We start from the raw sequence: 21,714 nt of genomic DNA, 5'->3' as shown, positions 1-21,714 counted from the left end.
ACAGGCGAATACACTCCTGGAAGTTAGCCAATAGGAATCGGGATAAACGGAAGAGGAGGTGTTTCGAACGGATGTGGGTGGTTTAATTTCAAGTCTTTTTCTCTCTCGTGTGATGGCTCTCAGAGGACGGACGGGTTTTATACCTGAGGAGCTGAGTTGAGTTTTTTGCAAACGGGGTTTTATTGATTTAATATTTCATGAAATAGTGTACTTCACTGTAAAGACTGTACTTGCATCAGTGGGATTAAATTCCTTTTAATTGTAAACCAGTTTTGGTAGATTTATTGTTGCAGCGTGTCGACTGCACAAAGCAGCCGGACACGTGATCTGGCCTCCTCGCTGTGGAACAGACTCAAACTTCCACAAACTATATATTTTAACCAGATGAAGGATTTTAGTCATCAAACATCTGGATCTTAAGTTATCAGAGAAAAAAGCTGACCCGGGGCGTCCTTTGTCCGTCAAACAGCAACTACAAAATGCTGAATTTTAACGCGAAACAGTTTTATTCAGTGTTTTCATCAGGTTTTAATCACCGGCTCCGTTGTTTTGGAGAGAAGGAGGCCCCTGTGGATAATTTAGCTCCTGGTAAAAAGCTCCTAAACGATGAACACCGAGGGAATCCTGACCGGGAGACGCTGACAATGGCGGTGAAGACAACAACTCCCATGATCCCTCGCTACCCCAAAGACATATTGTGCGTTTAAATTATTATCTTCAAATGATTAAAGCCAATGGCATGTCTTTTTACTCTGTACAAAAATCAAGCTTTGTAATATTTATTTAACATCAAATATTCTTAAAAAAACAACAGAATTGGCTCAGATAGGGAACCCTATTGACTGCAGCTTGGCGTGGAGATAAAAATGAACTACACTGTCATGATTAATGTGGCAGTTTGAAACACTTGCTGCCAGTACAGGCTCTCTGCCATACGTAATGACTTGTCACACTGTTGCTATGTAAAATGACTTCTATTACTACTGATAATAATAATAACAGAAATAATTATAATGATGCCATTAGTCACATGTAAACCACATTTAGTGACACTTCATTTACAAACACTACAAAACACTTTTGGTTGCCCTCACTCTAAATTTAACATGTCACAAAGAGAGCGCCATAATGTGAACAGAGTTCTCATTTTGTGGTTTCTTTCCCCCGTGTGTGTGTGCGTGTGTGTGTTATGTTTCATTTCGTTTTTTTTGGGACGATGTGGGCAGTCGAGTGTGAGTGAAGGTGGCCACCTCCTCGGGAGGAAACCGGCACGATGCACGGCGAATGTTTTTAATGCACACTTGAATGTGTAAGTGGATCTGTTTTTTTTCGTACTCTCTCCGGCTTATTTAAATCACTTAGAATGTCGAGGTCAGGCAAAAGCTCGGGATGAAGTGACCGAGTCATTACTGTCAAAAAGGAAAGGCGGCTAATGGTAACAGGGTTTCGGGGGCCATGCGCTCATTTCAGAATCAATCATAAGTTGAGCGCTGTGCTGCAATGAAAATCATTTCGGAATATATTTTGCTACAGCGACAGCGAGAGGAGTGGATTTTTTTTCTTTCTTTCATTAAGTACACGGTCAAATGAAATGGAGCTCGTGGCCCGTTGCAAACAACATCATTTTTTCTTTCATGTCACTGATGATTTGCGTGGTCTGGACAGTATAGAGGTCCAGGGACCTCCACTCGAGACAAGTAGCAGCATGTGTTAACCATTTTCCTGATTAATGATGCATCAAAATGAGAGGTGATTGATGCCCCGAAATATAATTACATTTATAACTAAAGTGTGTTTGTTTAAAGACCACATAAGCGAGTGGTTTTTTTTTATAGAATATAACAGAGGTCTTTACCTGCCAAGCTTATGTGTGCCATGAAAATGCCTTTGAAAAAGTCCTGCTGGAAACCCTGAAACATTATTTTGTGCAGATTTATGGACACATCGATACGCGGTCCCTCGAGCCTGTATACCGAGGTGCTATCGTCACACAAAAATGCTGTAAAAGAGTGAGGGAGGAACTTCGCAATGGAAAGTCACGACTGCCAAGTCTCAAGCTGAATTTGCCATCGCAGTAATGTTTGGGGTCAAGATTGCGAGCTTCGCTTACAATTCCTGACTTCCCCACCATCTTACCTCTGCTCCAGACCTATGATGAGCCAGAATTACCCTTCCGAATGATACTTCTCCCAACCTCACAAAAGTTCTGTGCTCAGCCTAAGTTTCCTTTCAAATGAAACGGATCAATCTGTCCATTCAATTTCAGGTTGAACGAGCAGCTATCTCTCTCTTCATTGTCATCGCTGGGTCCCTAAAATGTGTTACTTTCACTTGGGCCGTCCTCAAAGCCCTAGTTAGTACAAAAGGCAGCATTTTGGCTTTCTGCACTTAGTCGAGTGTGACTAGCGTTGAAGAATGGGAGAAGTAAAAGGCAGACAATCAATCAACAAATCTGCTGCACAGAAGCCCCACTGCGGTTGCTTCGTCCTCCGACAGGCCTTCGTGTTTGCAGTAGAAGCCGCTTCAGGCAGCCTTGTGTGATGTTACTCTTGCCATCACGTAATTACTCCGGCTGGGATTGGTTTTCACATAAAAAAATCCTCACGACTTACCGCTCATCTATCAAAAGTTATGACTGCGATAACTAGATAATTCTACTGTCGTCAACTGCGGATGACACTTGGCATGATGGCATAGGAAACCCATTGTTTTCCTTTATGGTGAAACATCACGGGGGTTAACTTTGGCAGCTCCTCTTTTCATTAGCAGTGTTTTCACTCGCTAGAATAGGCTGTGTGTCGGTGGACACTGACCAAAAACCAAATGACCGTGGCCATCTACAATAGCTCACGGCCCGTGCTGCCAGCAACCGTAACTGTGAATAAAAACAGTCGTCGACCTTAACTGTACATCAGAGGTTTGTTGAGGTTTTTTTTGCAACCGCATTATATCCCTTTTAAATGTTTACTGTAGTTTACCACTCTATAGCACTGGCAACAATCACAATGAAAGCGGGAGGGAGAGTTTCCAAGCCGCAGCAAAGCTTTGGTTATGCAAAGTACGTACAGGGGACAACTGTGAGCGGCCGTGGGAAAAGTGCCGGTCACAGTGAGAGCTCTATGCCGAGGGCACTGAAGCTGCTACAGCTAATAGCATCTCTAGTCACACTGGTGGTGTGGCTCTAGGGATGGCTGTATTGGTGGTCTGTTGGTCTGTCCACCACTTCGAGTCTGGACTGAAATATCTCAACAATTATTGGATGGATGGATTGCCAGAGAAGTTTCACTGACATTCGTGGTGGCCTGAGGATGAATCTTAATGACTTTGATGATGCCCTGACTTTTCATCTGGCACCACGTTCAAAGTAAACAGGCATTCATGGTGCCCAGTGGATATATTGGAAACTTTTCACATACGTAGCGTCACCATGACGTTGACATTTGTTGTGTTTAGTAGAATGTCCCCACAACTCGTTGGTTGGATTGACATGAAATTTGGTACATGCACTCATTTCCCCCCTCAGAATGAATTGTTAACCTTCAACCTTTTCTGTAGCTCCATCATGAGGTCAACTTTTCAATTTGTCACCAAACACCAGGAAAGACATCAGCCTTGTGTTGTGTTTGCTCATTAGAAAATGCACGCTAACACACTGAACTAAATTGGTGAACCTAATCACTATTATACCTGCTTAACAGCAGCATGTTAGCATTGTCACTGTTAGCATGCTGATGTTAGCATTTAGCTCAAAGCACCGCTGGGCCTGCAGCACAGCTGTAGACTCTTCTTTCTTGTTCCATCGGTTGATGTAACAAATAAAACCAAACAACGTGAAGCGATTAGTCAATATCACGCCTGCCCCTCTTCTCCACAGGTTTCAGGAGTACAGAGCCCTGGAGACCCTGGTTGGCCTCCTGACTGATCAGCCCGAAGAAGCTCTGGTAAATGTAGTCGGAGCCGTGGGAGAATTTGCCCAGATACCTGCCAACAAGGCCACCATCCTCAAGTGTGGCGGCATGAAGTCGCTAGTTAACCTGCTGATTGGAACAAACCAGGCATGTTGATTTTTTTTTCTTCTCTTGCTGCATAAAGGTTCATCTCATCTTCAACCCACACGTCTAATAGGGTATATTGATCGAATGCATGTACTTTTTATTTGTGTCATTGTACCAGGTGCTGCTTGTGAATGTAACCAAGGCGGTGGGTGCCTGTGCTACTGATAAGGACAACATAGCGTAAGTCTTCAACCAGCTAACGCGGCCTTTGACATTCAGAGTACAGTTTACACACGGCAAACAGCCACATGTGAGGTGTCTCTTAAAACGTCATTAGTGGCTTGCTCACCGCCATTACTGAATCACCTCCAAAAACACATGTTCTTGTGTCATATGTTTTGATAAGGGAATGACACCAATTCCAGGATCTAAACACAGTATCATTAACCTGTCATGGGCTGATGCTTAAAGAAATCTACGTTCTTTTAAATTGTAATTATCCAGGTACTTCTCCCTTTCATCCTCGGCTTAATGACGGATTTTAAAAGCTTTGTTTATTGTACCTGCTGTGTTAAATATGGTTGTGGTGTAATTCCCAGTGCTTTACTATAGCTTTGTGGTCACTGGCAGGAATTGAGCTGGACAGACAGGCATACCTAACGCCCTACCCTGTCCAAGACTACACGGCTGGGAATAAACAAAACACAACACAGTGAACCACAGTCCAGAGCAGTCTTTGTTCTGTGTTCATTTAACCTCATCCTCCATATTGCAGAACATTGTGGAGCTTCCATCTGTGCCTCATTGCTTTTACAAGGCTGTTATGGACTACGAGATCAGATTAATTAGGACTGGCCACAAACACAACTTAATGTCTGACTTTGCATTGTTACTTAGCTGTTAATGCTGCCGTGCGAGCCTATTACATTTGTTTAGAGGAAACACCCAAGGGGTTCAATAAAACAGCGAAGCATGTCAAAATAAAGCCACTGAACTTCACACAAGAGGCGAATTGTTTCACGCCGGCTGGCCGCTTTCTCCGCGTTTTCTCACGTTATGTATATGACGGCCGGAGCGTGTCATTTTTCAGCCTTCACACTTAGCTGTAAACAGAAAGCTCTCGTTTCAACGGCCGCTTGTGCGTTGTGTATGTTTTGTGGCGATGGCTTATTTTGAGACATGTATGTGTACAGTAGTTTGCTGAGCAATTAACATAACTCTGTTTCCGGCTCCAACCCAACCCTGTTTTTCCAGAACTCCAGTAATTAGATGGTATTTGGCGAGCCAACAAATATGATGATGATGTACACCACACAGTCAGTTACAACATTCTTGTCAGTTAACATGACTTCATTTTTTTCCTCTTATACCGCCTTCTGTTGATCAGCACAATCACTCCCTCGTCGTCATTCTGATGCAGGTCATCCATAACTACTGAAAGTCCCACAAAAAAAAGAAAGAAACGCTGATCGCTTTCAAGTTTTCCATGAAATACTCGTGTTTGTTTTCATTCTTAACCAGTAGGCAGTGTGCGGTTAATGACGTAGCGCTTCCCCCAAAGAATCCTGTGTAGCTACAAGAGTGAACACACGTTGTTTAATGCCTCCCGGGTTTGCGGCCTCCTCCTCTAATCCATCACTGTCAGCTGCAACTTCATTGCTAATCTGTTTCATACCTGCTTCATGGAAAGACGGAGCTGTTTTGGCGGATGATGTGACGCTTCACTTTTGTTTTCGGGTCCAGATTTAGGAGGCCCTGTGGACTGGAATCTGATGTTATGATCCCTGTAGACTGATTTATGTGCAAAGGGAAGACAGATGGCGCAGGGGACGTCCCTGATGAGTATTTGCTCGTTGCCAGTCACGGAGATACTGTGATTAGGGAGTGTTTAAGTAATTATGACAGCATTGAATGTCAGCCTTGTTGGTGGAAGCACACATGGTGAACACGTTACATGTTATTTATACCAGACAACGGGTGCACTGTGGCGTAATTCTTTGGGTTCCCAGACCCTGACTGCACTTTTGACTACAGTCATGTATGCGACATAAAATACAGTTCATGCCTAAGTAAACTTCACTCAGGGCCCAATGAAATATAGAGCGACCTGTCTCTGGCTCTGTTTGATTTGGAAAGGGGTCCTCTTTTTGGCTCTGGTTGAAAATCAAGCCACCGACATAAAGTGTAAGTTTGTCTCACTTTCTATTTATACATCTGTGTATGAAGCACTATATGCAGATGTATGTGCGTTAACCTCTGGCCCTGGCAATGCTGTGCTTTTCCACGGAGAGTGATTCGAGTGAGCAGACAGTGGGTGAGTTTCAGGTCTGGAGAGGAACTGAGAAGGACTGAAGGCAAGTTGTGATGAAAAACAAATGCTGAAATCCATCGACGCTTTTTATCTTGCCGCTGGACCAGACGGACCAGAGTTCTGGGAAACACACATGATCAAATGAGTTCCTCTTAAATCGTTCAAGCAGATAATTATGCTTTATCTTAATGAAATCATAATGTAGTTCTGTTTATTCTTTCCTTGTTCATCCCTCCCTCTATTTTACCTCATACTGCTTTCTGTCCCTCTCTCCCTACAGGATCATCGACCAGCTTGATGGAGTCCGTCTGGTGTGGTCCTTATTGAAAAACCCCAGTGCAGATGTTCAGTCCAGTGCTGCATGGGCCCTTTGTCAATGCATCAAGAATGCAAAGGTACATTTGTCTTCTGCCTCCGTCCTGTGTCCTGTGCGAGCGAAGCACACCAAAGGCACATAGAATGCCCCCAAATCAAAGAGGTCTGCGGGGTTCGTGTCGTTTCAGGATGAAGGGTTATCCCACTCGCAAAACAGAAGCATGCTTATATCACCATGCTTGTCTCCGAAGCTCTCCCTCCAACCTGCTGCTGCTGGGAGGTTAGCAGGGGCAGGGCTGTGTCAGAGGGGGCTTACATGAACCCCGGGCTAATACGAAGCAGAGAAGCCGCCTTGGCACACTGATATTGGCCAATCGGGAAGCAGGGCAGGGAGAAAGACTTGAGTAATGTCCTGTGACGTGGCTTCTGATTTCCCCGCTGAAAAACTTCCCTCAACATGCTACTAGTTACAGAGACACAATCTACACAGAGCACAGGGTACCAGATAGTTTCTGTGAACCCACTTCCCTAATGAAAACACTGCTCCAATGCTTTGCAGAGAAACGCACAACATGGTCATGAATACCACTTACAGAGGTTTGGATATAACCATGCGTAGAATACAATTGAACGTTTGGAGGTCCATCAACAGGAAGCGTTTTCTTTAAAGAAAACCTCACCAGTGCCTGTTTGTAAGTCTTAGTGAATCCTATTTCATAATGTAAAATCATATAAGTCATTATGCAGCATTATCAGGGAAACAACAGGCGGCACGACAGTGTTTAACCACAGATGTGTGGTACTAATATGCATATGTGCAGTACTGATTGGGCAGGATGTACAGATCAGGTTGTGAGTGACGCGTGTTGTTGTTCCTGTGCAGCGTAAAGGAGCTGAATATGATCAAGTGATATCAGATCGGTGAATAGAATCGTGAACTCGCCGATATTGGCATCGTAACAACATTATCTCAGACTTTACTGTCGGTGGTCAGGTTGCATTGTGGGTAATGTAGGTGCCAGGATAAGTAGGAATAGGCTAGACGATATCTTGTCATAAGAGTGCAATGCTAAATCAGTGTAGTACTGTTTTAAAACATTACAAACTCCTTTATGCCGTTGTCACAGGCCTTCAGCATCGTCTTACTCAGCAGTGTTGTCAGTCAACTCTCATTTCAGTTCCACATTAACAGGTCTTTGATCTGCGCTTGTATCATTTCCAACGACAAACGTAATGTTGTTCTATTAGATTATCGCTGTGATTAAAGTAAACAGCTTGTCAGTGGAACAATCTGGTTAAGTTTAAACAGACATGTTGGGCCCAGACAGGTGTCTTTGGGGCTGAAGCTCTCTCTCTCTCTCTTTTTTTTTTTTTCTGGCTGGAATTTCTCTGGCCCAGAAGTGTAGCCCAAAATTATGCATGGCAACCATATGGAGCGAGAAGGGGGGGGGGGGGGGGGGCGGACTGCGGACCCTCCGTTGAGCGCTAACAAACTTTGACAATGTTTGTCTGGACGTCAGTGTGCCAATTTTGAGGGAAATTCATGAACATGCTTTTTGGGTGATTTTCCTGGGACAGGGGCAATGACAAGAACTAAATAGTGCTCTCGGTGAGGAACCTGATACAGCTGCTTCGGCGCAGTCGTTATTTTGATAAAAACCCCATGTGGTTCGTGTTAGCAGTTCCATCGTGGATTTATGAGAGAGACGTGGTATCAATGCATCTGCTGGATGCTCCATACAGTGCTGCTGCTCTGTGCCCACAGGTCCACAACTTAAACTCATTTAGTGCCATACAAGTACCGTACAGACTTAGTAGTGAATCATTCAATTATCTCTTTTCTCCAATCAGGGAAGTACAACCCTCCCAGTCGCACGTAATGGGGTGTATCATTAATTTGCCCGGGCACGGAGTCGCATTTAGATGCTTGATTTATTTTTCCTTTTACATTATAGCCATGGACGTTATAGAAGTCTGATTGCTCCGGAGAAGGAGGTCAGGGTCAGTTCCTAACTTTGGCATGCCTCCTCTCAGCTTGAGATCACGCACAGCAGATAATGTGTTTTCTATTTCATTTCATCCCGGGTAAAGAGGAGGGGAGAGGGAGAGGATAGCGAGGAAGGCCTTTCCGTGTGCAGCCTCATAATGTTGCGGTTTTCAGATCTGGGGGCCCGTCCAGGCCATGAACCATGAAAGAGATTCTGGCTAGTCTATCGCAGCTGGTGGCTTGAGAGAGCTTCCTCTGTCGCAGGGACTCCCGGGCCAGCCGACATCAGTATTCCTGAGGAAGGGCTTCCTGTGTGTCAGTGGGGTCAGCTCCTGGCCCCGGCACCCCCCCCCTCACCCCCTACCCTGCACTGCACACATGGCTCATCCTCTGGCACGGCATCACAGGGCCCACACACTGCACCCTGGCCTGATCTCAGCAGGGATTTCTCTGTTAGGGAGAACACAACAGCTACCAAAGTAGCTGTACGCTAAAACTGTAAGTGATTCACTGCTTTTCTGTCACTGCTGAATTTGATGAAATTCCCTAATTTATGGTGTGAAGAACGCAGAGTGCACGTAATAAATTCGGTCATCACTGTACCCCAGAGCGTATGTGCCATGCATCCGCTCTTGACATGTAGATTAATGTTGTCGTCATCCGTAATTGGAAGCTTTTGACAAATTTCCTGTTCTATTTTCAAAGCGCTGAACATTACAGACTTGGGCCACCTTGATGTTGGAGTCGTGACTTTAAAACAGCGGCCTGATGTGCCAAGCCGGCGTCTCCGCCAGCTCTTCCGCTGTGGTTCCCCCAGCGCTCCCTGCGAGCTCGTTGGTTTGGTGGGCATCGCCCCGCAAGTGGCTGAGAGGCCTGTGGTGCCAGCTGGTGCCATGAACTCAAACCGGGAAGCCTCGAGTCTACACTGTGTTTCAGTCCGAGGCAAACATTTTAAACGTCACCCCTAAGCTCTAAATTCTATGTTGCCGACTTCATTATGACAAGTTAGGCTGACAGGAGGAGAGAGGTTGACAGAGATGTCAAACTTATTGTTTTGTCCGCCCCAGATCCACAACACAGCTCTACTGTCGGAGACGGTGTTGTTATTTATGAAAGCATCTGCTTTACACAGATGAAGATAGTTCTGCTGGTCGCTTTCCACTGATGGGACTTTGATTGTTGCCTGATGGAAAAACAAAATACTTTGTTTGTACTTATTTAGTGTCCTTTGTTCTGTCTGCCTTGCTTAAAGATGCCCCTGCGGGGCGTCTCCTTCTTTCCTCAGTCATTACGCAACCTCCCCTCTTCTTCATCCTCCTCGTTCATTTTGACAGAGCACCGGCTAATAACAGACTCTTTGACTGTAGGATGCAGGGGAAATGGTGCGCTCCCTGGTCAGTGGGTTGAAACTGATTGTTAATTTGCTGAAGTCAACAAACAACGAGGTGCTGGCAAGCATTTGCGCCGTCATCGCCATCATAGCCAGAGACGAGGAGCATCTGGCGATCCTCACTGATCACGGGGTTGTCCAGCTGCTGGCCAAGTTGACGATCACGGTAAGAACACTCCACTGCTGGAGAGAAACAACAAGGTTTTACTATTAAAAACCACTGTGGTTACTGTCCATATACAAATGACTGTCTTTACAATGGATTCTACTTGGTCTTTTCCTCCTCAATGCTGCATAAACCCAGCTTATGAGAATAACATAGAAAGGTTTTGCCAAAAGTCTCTTGCAGAGCTGCAGCGGAGCTTGTTATTCTCTGCATTGTAAAGACCGGCTGCTGGGGACCAATAGCTTCCTGTTCTCCTCTCCACAGACAGACGACAGGCTCCGTTGCCACCTGGCCGAGGCCGTGGGCCACTGCTGCATGCGGGGCAGCAACAGGGCGGCCTTCGGTGATGACGGGGCCGTGGCCCCCCTGGTGCGTTACCTCAAGTCAAAGGACAAGGCGGTCATCAACAGCACGACTGTGGCCCTGTACCAGCTGTCCAGGGACCCCAACAATTGCATTACCATGCACGAGAGAGGGGTGGTCAAGGTAAGCTGGATTCATGGCTCCTTACTTTTTTACAAAGTAGTTATTTATCTGCTTTATTTGGTGCTTTTGAGACTACATTTAGCATAATTACGTTGCGGAAGAAGCCCCTTTGCCCCCCCCCCATGTGTGAAAAACACAGAGTAATAAACTTTGAAAAGCTGTGATATTTTCAGAGCCTTTGACCGATAGAGCAGAAACAAAGTGTTTTTTATTCGTTGGCGGAAACATGACTCCACTTTCTAGCCGTCATGGGAATTCAGAAAGGCAAACAGCTCAGTGTGTGCTCAGTGCCATTTCTCCGGTAGACCCTAGATGCCATTACAGCACAAGTCAAAGGGCTGTAGCTGGGGGTAACTGTTGCTAAGGCCGGTTCCTGGACATCAGGGCAGAATGCAGCGGCGATATGGTTCACGCCAAAGAGTCGGGTCAGAGCCTGTTGAAGGCGAAAATAAACAATGCCCGCCCAACACAAACCCCCGATTCTATAAAGCTACATCTGCCAGCTCTCTTCATCGTTGCAGTTGTGTAGCGCTCCTCCAAAAAAGAAACAAGCATTGTTTTGTCTGACATTTGAGCCTGTCGGGCTGTTTCCATACTCAGCTCCAGAGACTGTTTATGTTTGTCTCTGACCGTGATGTGGAGATTACTCTGTCACAGATGATCATGTGCCCGTATTTCAGCATTTTGGGGTAAAACCACTGTTATCTCCCTCTGTAGTTCAATCATGTTTCACGTAGAAAGACTTTCACATGAGAAATCTTTTTAGTTTAAATCCCCCCCACACTAAATAACAACTGCGACATAAATTATGAAGTGGTTATGCCACTGCAGCCAGATAGTTTTTTTCCCATGTTCATTAAATGGTGTACTTTAGCTTGATCTGCCGTTACAGTGTATGTGGTTCAACACTCGCCATAATTGGTAGCTGGACTGAACATTGGGTGTTCCGAAAGAGTTGTGTCCAATTTACAAAAGTCGTTAAGCTGGATGCTTTTTGTAGTTCGAGCCATGACAGAAACTGGACATGCCCTCTTTGTGTGTGTGTGTGTGTGTGTGTGTGTGTGTCTATATTTGAAATTCTGTGTGTGTATGGGCGTGAGTGTGTGTGACATGCCACCGTTTTTAATCTGTCTCTGTGTTTGCCCTTATTAATAAACCACTACTCCATAATGTATTTTTGGACTTTTAAAGAGCTTAATCACCGAAGGCCACGTAACTGCACCAGCGTTGCAGTTGTTCTTAATCTCAGACATGGAAACACAACACAGGCTGCCTCATTGTTCAGTCTGGCCTCGGTCTCAGCCGGTCTGGGGGAGGGAGGCCTGCACACTTACCTGCCTGACCCCGGAGGAAACATTACAGTGTGAGAGCTTGTCGATCTCCTGGATTCAGTGCGCGCTGCAGTGTTCTGCTCCGTGATATACAGGCTTCTGTGAGAGAGAATGTGTTAAAACAATATCCCCAAAAGTTCTTGAATAGGTTTGGAGAGGGTTTATCGAGGATTGATACAGTGCCCTGTGTCTAATTTACAGCCCCGTGTCAAAATCTGGAACTACCTCTTTTGTTATTGCAACTGTATTTCAAAGAGCTTTTCTGTGCCACTGAGAAGCTCTCAAAGCATGTTCACCCACGTGTCGTATACGATTTCGAACGAGCGAAGGTCTCTCTTACTCCAAAGTAACTTTCCTCTCTAGCACACTTAATGGTGTATGGCCCAGTCCCTTAAGCTTCACACGGGGAAATCAAGCACAGAAGAGAAAGTATTTCACACTGGAAAACACATTACTGACCGTCTGTCTGGTCCGGAATCAATTCAACTCTATAGTATCAAACATCTTTAAATGTAACACTTTGGATTTGTTTTGGACACGACCTGCAGTCATTCACAAGTTCTCGTGTAAATCTTCTGCCAACATATTTTCCTGCCGGCCCCCTCAGATCGGACCTTGTTCAGGTGCTCGCTCTCACAGGAGATGCATACCAGGAGAAGAGAGAACTTTGTAGCCTGAGAGGCCAATCACCCTTCGCCGTTCCATTTGACATACACCCTTGGTATCTCGCAGTTTTATACGGATGTGCTTCATTTCGTGTCAGGTACAAAATCAACAAGCTTTACATCGCTCCCAAAAGGACTGGGGGATTGTTTGCCGAGATCGTAAATCCTTGTAGACAGCTTCAGCCGGCTATTTCTATTAAAGAGGCTCTTTCATGAGAAAAGCTCTGTGAAGTATATTGATGAAAATGACAAAATGCGGATGCTAATTATTGGTCATTTTCAAGCGAATGTATTCTAGAGCGCAAGCTTTTGCCAGATCCTTGTATGTATTTTTTTCAGCTTTTTGCTTATGCAAATGAGAAAAAAAGAAAATTTCACTTTTGTTGCATGAGCACACTTCTGCCCCGTGTGTTTTATTTCTCTCTCTCTCTCTTACATGGCCAGGACGTCCATTGTGGGGGGGGAGACATTACACCAAAAGTGAGGTGACGGAATAAAAACCAAGCCGAGCATCACATCGTTTACTTCTTCAGTGTCCTCGTTGCTTTAACACAACTTCAGGTTGTGGGTGTGGTGAGCAGATGACACAGGCGCTGTGTGCTGCCTGCTCTGTTATGACGACCGTGTTTTTGAGGTCCATGGAGCGTAACGTTTCGGAGCCTTTTCGACCTTACGCCTCTCTCCCCGCCATGTTCTCCTGGTTGCAGGGGCTTGGAGGATTTCAGGCTGAAACTTTCCCCTCAAAGTCATTGATTTGAAAGCGCCCTCCCCTCATTTTTCCTCTTCCTCTTTAGAGACACAGAGACAGCAGCTTAACAGTCTCTGGCTCACTGGAGGCTGCAGGGAATGTTGTTTACCTTGACTTCCCTCACCAGCTTCCCCTCAGCCCTAGCTAAACACTGCTGTCTGTTTGTGCTGTTTGCCCTCCACAGAGGAGTCTAAAACATGGGGATGCTTGGGGAGAGGGGGGAGAGGGGGGAGAGGGGGGGGGGGGTTTGATAGAGCCGTAATGGCTGTCAGACCCGGCACAGGGGGAATTTAAACCTGAAAACTCCTCCAGGCAGACGCGGCCCGACAGAGCGCACTTAACACGTGCGATAAGGTGCGCGCGTGTGCAAATGCAACAATATGTGCAGCCCTCTCAGACTGGTACGGGGGGGGGGGGGGGGGAGCGTGTTCCCCAGCTCCCTTCTTGGAGGTGTTGGAAGTGCAAAAAAAACCCTCAAAAACTCACGATTCAGTTCTTCAAACGTGGGGCAAGTGTTCATGTTACCACGGTTAGGCAATATCCAACAAGTGGCGTATTATGTTCCTAGAGATCCCAGCTGGGAGGGAAAGAGCAAGCTCGGGAGAAAAGCAGGGAAGAGAGACACGCTTATCTTAGCCTAGCCGTGCGCTTTCGGGAGACCTTATTTGGCGTCGTCTGAATAACATGCTATGAGTTGGCAAAAAACGCCGCCTCTGGCACTTCTCAGGCATCCTCTCTTTTCACAAAAGAGACTTGTTTAGCGAGCTGCATGTTTTCTGGAGCCGGTGGATGTAAGTTTGCTTTTGGAGGTGTTTTGGATAAATCATATATAACCCGCGAGCAAATGTTTCACATCGACTCCTCGACACTGGCGCATTGAGGACGTCTTGGACGGCTGGGAGACTTTTTCCCCTAAGAAAATGTGATTATAATCAGGAGGAAGGATATTATTTTCTCAGTTTTGAAACTGGACATGTACTGTAGTTTTACAGCCCTTTTACGTGCACACACACACACACACACACACACAAGCTGGCTCACATCATCTTTCATCTGCTTTCCTTTTGCTGTTTATCTTTGCATTGGGAATGTCTTCTCTCTGCTTCTCCGGCTGTTTGCTAACCACACAAACGTGCGGAGCGGTGTTTTTAAGTTTGACTGTGACGTGGAGAGGGGTCAGGGTCGGCCTCGGCTCTTCTATGACATGCATCATGAACACAGTAGTGACTGGGAGGAAAACAGATCTCAGGTTTGCCTGATAGGCGCTGTTCAGCCGGCCCGTTCCCACTCCCAACTCGTCACATACGGATGCTCGTTCAATGGCCCTGCGCATCAAACTGTGGCGCTCTACGTACCCCTCTAGCGTCAGTTCTGCATGTGCAGGGCTGCCTCTAGTGGCCGTAGTAATTATGACGGGAGTAAAAGAGGAAGTCAGGTGTCAGTTTAAAGAGCAACAAAGTCGGCATCGGGAGGAGGTTGCCGTGGAGGGATGGGTCAACAAACGCAGGACTTTCACCCAGAAGACCACTGTTGATGTCCTCTGTGGAGTCAACATGGACTTATTTTAGGTTAGGTAAGGCGCTTAACTTACGTCACATACATAACTTACGTACGTAACTTAAGTTAAGTTCTAAACATACTTTTAAAAATCCTAACCGTGGAGTATTTTTTCCCCCGAAAGCTAACTAAGTAGTTTTGTTTGAATTCACAACATTGAAGTCTGTCAGGACTAAACATGTTAAACTAATGACGCTAAAGGGGAACCCAGTGCTTTAAAAAGTGACGCCAATGGGTCCCGACCAAGCGTCTGTATCTGACGAGTTGCGAGTGAGAACCTTTTGGATCAGCGGGATAGAGACTAGGTCAGTGTCTACACACACATTTCTTACTGAAAATGTTTCCACAAGTTGAGAGTGACATTTCATTTGTGTGAAACCGACAGAGGAATCCCATCACTTCCTACGTTGATATGCCGAGCCAGTGCTGAACAGGATGGGGAGGTTTTGAAAAAGGAGAGAAATTGCGAAAATGGAGATATGCCAGAAGCTTTGAGAATCATTCTGCTGCCTTTAACTAAATCTAAATCAGTGGCTCTTTTGTAGGTTTTAAAGGGGGCTTAGTTCTTGGATCATTTCCTGTTTTTTTTTTTAACAGCGACAGTCATTCGACATTGTCCTCTGTGTTGCTCGGGATCAACGGGGATGTGGCATTGCTGTGCTGAAACCAGGGGAAACGATCCCGATGGTGTTCAAACAACACTTGTAAGCCTGCAGCAGCATGATCTTTGTTTCATTCAGTGGGGAACGAGGCCCTGATATACGGGGCTTAGTAGTGCCTCAGACGTCTCAGCAGTTACTGTATTCATCAAAGCTTCATTATGTTTAGGAGCGGGGAGTCCTTAAGTGCTTACTTGAGGGATGTAATGTTGCCGTTGGTTCATTATGGATGTAAACAAGACCATCCGAAATAATTGCAAGTGTGGCTTAGGAAACCTCAGTGGCACTCCATTGTGATTATACCCAAGAAGCACACATTGAACACATTTAGATTCGGCCATTGCACCAGAGTATTTATGCTTGCATTTACTTTTATTTTGATTCAGCAAAGCAGTCGCCCACAAACATAATGTAGTGATTTCGCTGCAGATAAAATAGAGGAAAAAGAAAACCTCACCCCTCCACAACACATGCCACTCAGCGGTATTCCATATGTCCCGTGTGTTCCCTTCTTTGCTCATTTCTGCACAATACGCAACTGTTAGAGCGGACGAAAATCTTTTAAATGTTCGGTTTTATGTAACCCTCCAAAAAATTTAACTTCCAGATTTCTGGAGAGCGCAAAAAAAAACCTTGTTCTGCAATGAGATCTAACGGGATCCATTTAGACAAGCCACTAACAGTCGGATATAATCTGACCTTTGGAGCGTCGGAAGGGCTGTCAAGTGGTGTGGTTCATGCTCAGGTTTTTGCACGACTTTCATCCGAACCAATTTACAGCAGCATGTGTGCTCGCAGCTGCAACCCCTTTGCTGCCGGGGCATGGTTTGCAAGGGTATAGTGGGACACACATACAGGGACACATGCAGCTTGAGACTGTCACCTCACAGCCACTGTATATCGCTGCAGGCCGTGCTGGTGGAAGTGTGCATTGGCTGCTGCTGACATGGCAACGTGTGCAGCAAGCTACCTGTGTGGGCGCTAGATGAGGGGTGTAAGGTGTATGAGCACACGGTTGGAAATGTATGATTCTTTGGGAGTCTGTTCCTGCTGCAAACTGTAACCTCCGTCCTTTGTACTCCGACAGCCCCTCATCCACATCATGGGCTCCGATGACGAGATGGTCCAGGAAGCTGCTGCCGGCTGTGTGCGCAACATCCGCCTGCTGGCCCTGGCGAATATGAAGGCAGAGTTATTTCATTGACCCTTTTAATTGAGCTTCAGAGTTTGTTTTTAAATGTGTTTGGGGAGAAAAAAAAACTTCAAATAAAATGTATGAGAAAAGTGTTTGAAATGTAAGTGGTTTTAATATGCTTTTAAGAGTTTCAATAAAATGTTTTACCTTGATTGATGAGTCTGTAATTATTTGAGCTGCAAACATTTATCCCCCGTTTCCATCAGCTACCTCATCGGGAGTTGGTGCAAACATTTTAGGAAGCCCTCTTCTCGCGCTCTGACTGCGATGATAAAAATAAACGCTTCTTCTTCACGTTTGATCTCACGCCAAATACCCCATACATTGGTTCAGCGTGAAACACTCTGCGTCCTCTGCAGTAACATTCCTTAAGTAATACACAGGAGACCGCAATATCTAAACAAGATCCACATCTGCTTAGGGTTGCTCAACATGCTTTTCTACAGTCTGGACACTTCTGCGCTTGCAAAAGAAACAAACAAAGTAACTTGCTGTTGGTTATGCAGCAACCAGCGTGGAATACGGGGAGTCTGCACCAACGTGATGTATAAATACCACACTACAATATGAACACATCAATACAAGAACGATCGATAACAATCAGGAATACAATAGTGTGCCGTGTCTCCACCGCAGATATGAATTTAAGCAGGATTTTACACATTACTCAGAATTGATTTATAGTCATTTCAGATTTCGTATTTATTATAAATCCAAAAATATATTCTACAGACAAGCTCATTATTTTCGTCTGTAAAAGCTCAAATGTTTTGCTCGTTGGAATCATCTCTGCACCAAAGTACATAGTGAGCAACAACAATAAAAGATCTAATGAAGGGTATTTGGGAAAATGCACCAAATTGCTCTGCTCTTTCCTAAAAGTACTTATTTTTTTTTTTTTTTTTTGCTGAATATCTTTTTTATTGGCTATTTCATTTTCAGTATTGTACATTTTTAGACACGACGGTAATGGTGTGCGTGTGCACCTCATTGCAGCTGATCTGGTCTCGTCTGATTCTTTGGTCTTCTGTTCTTGTTTATTGCAAACAGGCCATGTCAGGCTTGACAGCCTTTTGCGCAGCAGGTTTTGGTAAAAGGCCGTTGGCCTGAACCACTGTTCCCCCCTCGCATGTCTGTCAGCCTCTCTGTCTCTCTGATCCCACTGTCCTGGTCCCAGTTAGCTTAGATGCTCAGCACTCAACCACAGAGGCTGCCACAAAATCTCATGGGACTTTCATCATTACTATCTGCCACGTGCTAAAATAGAAAATTAGCAAAACATTGAAAATATGTGGTTGAAAATCTTCATCACTCTTTGAAGTTTAAACACCACCAGCTGTTAGCGGGGGTCAGTGGAAGAGCGCGGAAGGAGGATGGTAGATGAGGGAGCTTATTACTCTGAAGAAGCAACTTCCTTAAAAAAAAATGAAACTAGGAGCTGAAGGAAGCCACCGACTCCAAACCACTCAGAGCAAATAAACTCACAATGATTAATGTCTCTTTAATTCCATGCGGCAAGCTTTATAACATCTGCGACATGCTCAGTGTCAAAATTGATACTGTTTGAAGGAAAAGCTTTTAGTCACTTCAACAAACAAGGAGGAAAACATTGTTTTTTTTTCTTGAGTGGCTGCTTAAAGTTTACTTTTTTCATGCTGTGTTTTTTCTTAATTTCTCTTTTACCGCTCATTTCCTAATCGTTCAACATTTCAGGGAATGGCTTATCTGATCTTCCAAAAGTGAGATGAGAAGATTCATCTATGTGTTAAGTGCAGAGCTGGAGTGGATGTAGTTAGGCTAGCTTAGCATTAAGACTGAAAGCGGGGGGAAACAAAGTCAAAATATCTGCCTAGCAACACCTCTAAAGCTACCAAAAACACACTGGTTTTAGAGTTAGAAGACCAATAATTAATTTCAGAAAGTAACTTGAGGCCCATACTGAACACCCATCTTACTCTTGGTAGTAAAGTATTATAATAAATATAAACTATTTAACAAACCATGCAAGTTCACCCTGTTATCACTCCCAATACGTCAAATACTTGTTCAGTGCTCCTCAGCAACGACGCACAGAGGCACTCTTTATCGTCTGTATGCGACGCACCGGGCTTGCAACTAACTCCAATGTAAACACAACCCCGTCCTTATTACCTGCTCAAAGCAACTGATGTATGATAAAGTGTGAGATAGTCCACACAGAGAGACTGGAGAGGTGATGGATGGGTCAAACAAACACACACAAAGACTTGTCAAGGAGACCGCTAGTTTGTGTCCCGTGAGAAACTATAAGAAAACTTTGACATTTTGTTTGTCAGTCGTTAGTAACGTGGGTTGTTGGTCATGTGCGTTGTTAGGGTTGTTAGTCGTGTGACTCGCATGAGTCGCTAGCTCGCTAGTCATTTGAGTCACTTAGTCAGTGAAGTTAATGTCATGCAGTGGTCAAGGACGTCAAGGAAGTGGTTTTGTTACCTAAACCTAAACGTCCTGTGAGGACGTGACATTTCTTTTGAAAAGACTCTATGCGTGAAACGAGCGTATATTAACATGCTTTCCATGAAATGTCCATAGTTTATGCTAGAGGAGTACTTGGATCCCTCTACTGGTCTCCATTGGTAGAGTGGTAGGATCCCGATGAATACACAAGGGCATGTAGATGTCCACAGCCCCACAGCCCACCCTTTTAACCAGTATTGTGTTGTTCCAGCGAGCCCAGACCCTTAAAAGAGCCTGATATTTCTAAGAGATAGAACGGTATGAATGGACAAGGTGCTAACCACGACGCCACTGTATATTCTTGACACTCACTCCACCAAACAAAGCTGCCAACAATGTGTGTAGAGTGTGCATGGACCACAGTGGGAGGGTCTGTTCCCACCTGCTTGTAAGCTTGGGAGATGCACTCACAAAGCCATCCCGCCAGGTGTTTCTTGGATAGGGCTTCACTGGTCACACCATCCCTGAAGCACATGAACAGATGTTAATTTCCCCTGATGGGGGTTGTGCGTTCAACATACAAAGCAAATGCACGAATTGGGCAAAACAGATGTTACTTTGCCTCCCTTTACCCTACATATTGCGGAAGACAATAACTCTCGACCTGACAAAACTCCTTAAGAGGGATATGGTTTGAGGGTAGCCCCGCTGGGGTCGTGAAGCAGCAAGCAACTGTGTGGGTAGTTCACATACTCTCTTAGCTGAGGTCAGTGCAAGCAGCAAAGGTGTCTTGAATGACAATGCTTTCAGAGAGGAGTGCTCCAGAGGCATCAAAATTACCCTTCACCAAAACCTCGAGCACCAATGGCCGTTCCCACTTCAGGGAGAAGGCATGCATCAACGGGCGCTGTCTCCTGACCCCTTCAAAGAACCGCTTTACGAGATTCGACCAAAGACCTGTCTCATCGCCAAAACCCTTCCAAAACCTTTCCTGACAGGAAGACATGGCTCTCTATCCATCAAACCCATTTGAGCCATCTGCATAGGACAGGGGTTCTAGCCTCCTTTCTTCGCACCAGTGTTGAAACCCTGACCACTTGCCCTGTAGTGGTGGATCTTGCTCTTGCTACCTGGATTGTCTGCACCACCGGTACAGACAGTCCAGCCCTCCTCAGCCTGTCCCTCTCAGGAGCCCAGCTTGGAGAGGACGGCCCAGAGTGTTGTGCCAAGAAGGGCCACAACAGGCAGTTGATGTTGTGTCGGTTGGCAAACAGACCCACTTTTGCTTTCCCAGCCCGGGAAAGAGTTGCAGTTGCAGACTGCTTGCAGCAGGGCCGTCTGTCTGTGGTCTGACAGAGGGGACTCAGCCTGCATGCGCCCAGCATAACCCCCAGATACTGCTCCCCTTGTACAACCAGTAGTAGGCTATCCCCTGGGCAAGATGCAAGAATATCCTGTGTTTCGAAACCACCTCTGGCTGAACCAGTTTCAGTTACCACTTGATGGCTAACATATGAAACGTGTTGCGGGCAATGCACCTGTTTAGGATGCGGAGATCCGTCCCGGGACACAATGTCCTTGAGGCAGCAGAGGTAGGCAGTCAGTGATACAGTCAGTGGCACAAAGACAAAAAGGATAGTCTGGCAGCAGTGCGTGCTGCGTTATATACTGTTGGTACTATTTGGGTTGGCCCGCCCTGATTGGCTCGCTATGCTGATGTAACGTTTCAGCAAATTAATGTGTACTTGTGATTTAAGGAGCGTATTACCCAAAGAGTACAGTAGAGGGTGCAGCCCGTGTGAGTTACAACCAGATTTTGCAAACCTTGTAGAGCACACTGGAGACGCTGAAAGGAAGTCGCAAGTTGGTTTCAGAAACCTGGCCGTCCGGCCCGTTGGTCATAAAGCCACAGTTGAGTGTATTAGCCGAGCCACAAACCCTCTCTCAGGAACAGAGACTGCCACTTTTTTTTGGCTGGCAGTTTGACACAGGGACATGATTCACGAGAAATTAGAGGTTATGCCTCCACGCCTCGGCACAGGCAGCAATTACGTCCGGTTCTGGCCTTTCTGGTCACCATTCAAGATCTGACGCTTTTCATCGCTTCACGGAAGGGATGGAAATAATGGAGGGACATCCCTGATGTTGTTGCTCCTGTTTTGAGGGAAAGTGTGGGCCCTGGCATCTGCCACACCCCTGTATCTCAGCTGGTATGTCTCACCATTCACCTGACCTTTACCCTGTCCACAGAGTTTCCCATAGGCCAGGCTGATGTATGCAACCACATTCAAGGACTTTATGACATATTACACAAGATTTATGTGTGTAAATGTCCTTTCTACAGTCGTGAAAATTGTCTGTCCACATTTTGGGTGGACAGAGTATATATATCGCTTATTCTTTACAGTCAGGCAGTCCTTCAGAGAGTGAGCTGTGTATTGTGATACTCGCTCAATTGTTTTAAAATGGAACAGCT

General features: G+C 45.5%; 1 protein-coding gene across 1 annotated transcript in view; it reads left to right on the top strand.

The window, feature by feature from the left end:
• LOC306793849 (outer dynein arm-docking complex subunit 2-like) overlaps window positions 1–21,714 on the top strand; it is a 58,374-nt gene that overhangs the window by 5,469 nt on the left and 31,191 nt on the right. The window contains 5 exon segments of the mRNA XM_079291641.1: window positions 3,875–4,055; window positions 4,174–4,235; window positions 6,587–6,701; window positions 9,976–10,164; window positions 10,429–10,650. Coding sequence (XP_079147767.1) covers window positions 3,875–4,055; window positions 4,174–4,235; window positions 6,587–6,701; window positions 9,976–10,164; window positions 10,429–10,650 — 769 coding nt within the window.

The sequence above is a fragment of the Melanostigma gelatinosum genome, assembly GCF_949748355.1.
Source record: "Melanostigma gelatinosum genome assembly, chromosome: 20".
NCBI lineage: Eukaryota > Metazoa > Chordata > Actinopteri > Perciformes > Zoarcidae > Melanostigma > Melanostigma gelatinosum.
Note: the sequence above shows the minus strand (reverse complement) of the source record. Positions and strands in the feature narration are given on the sequence as shown.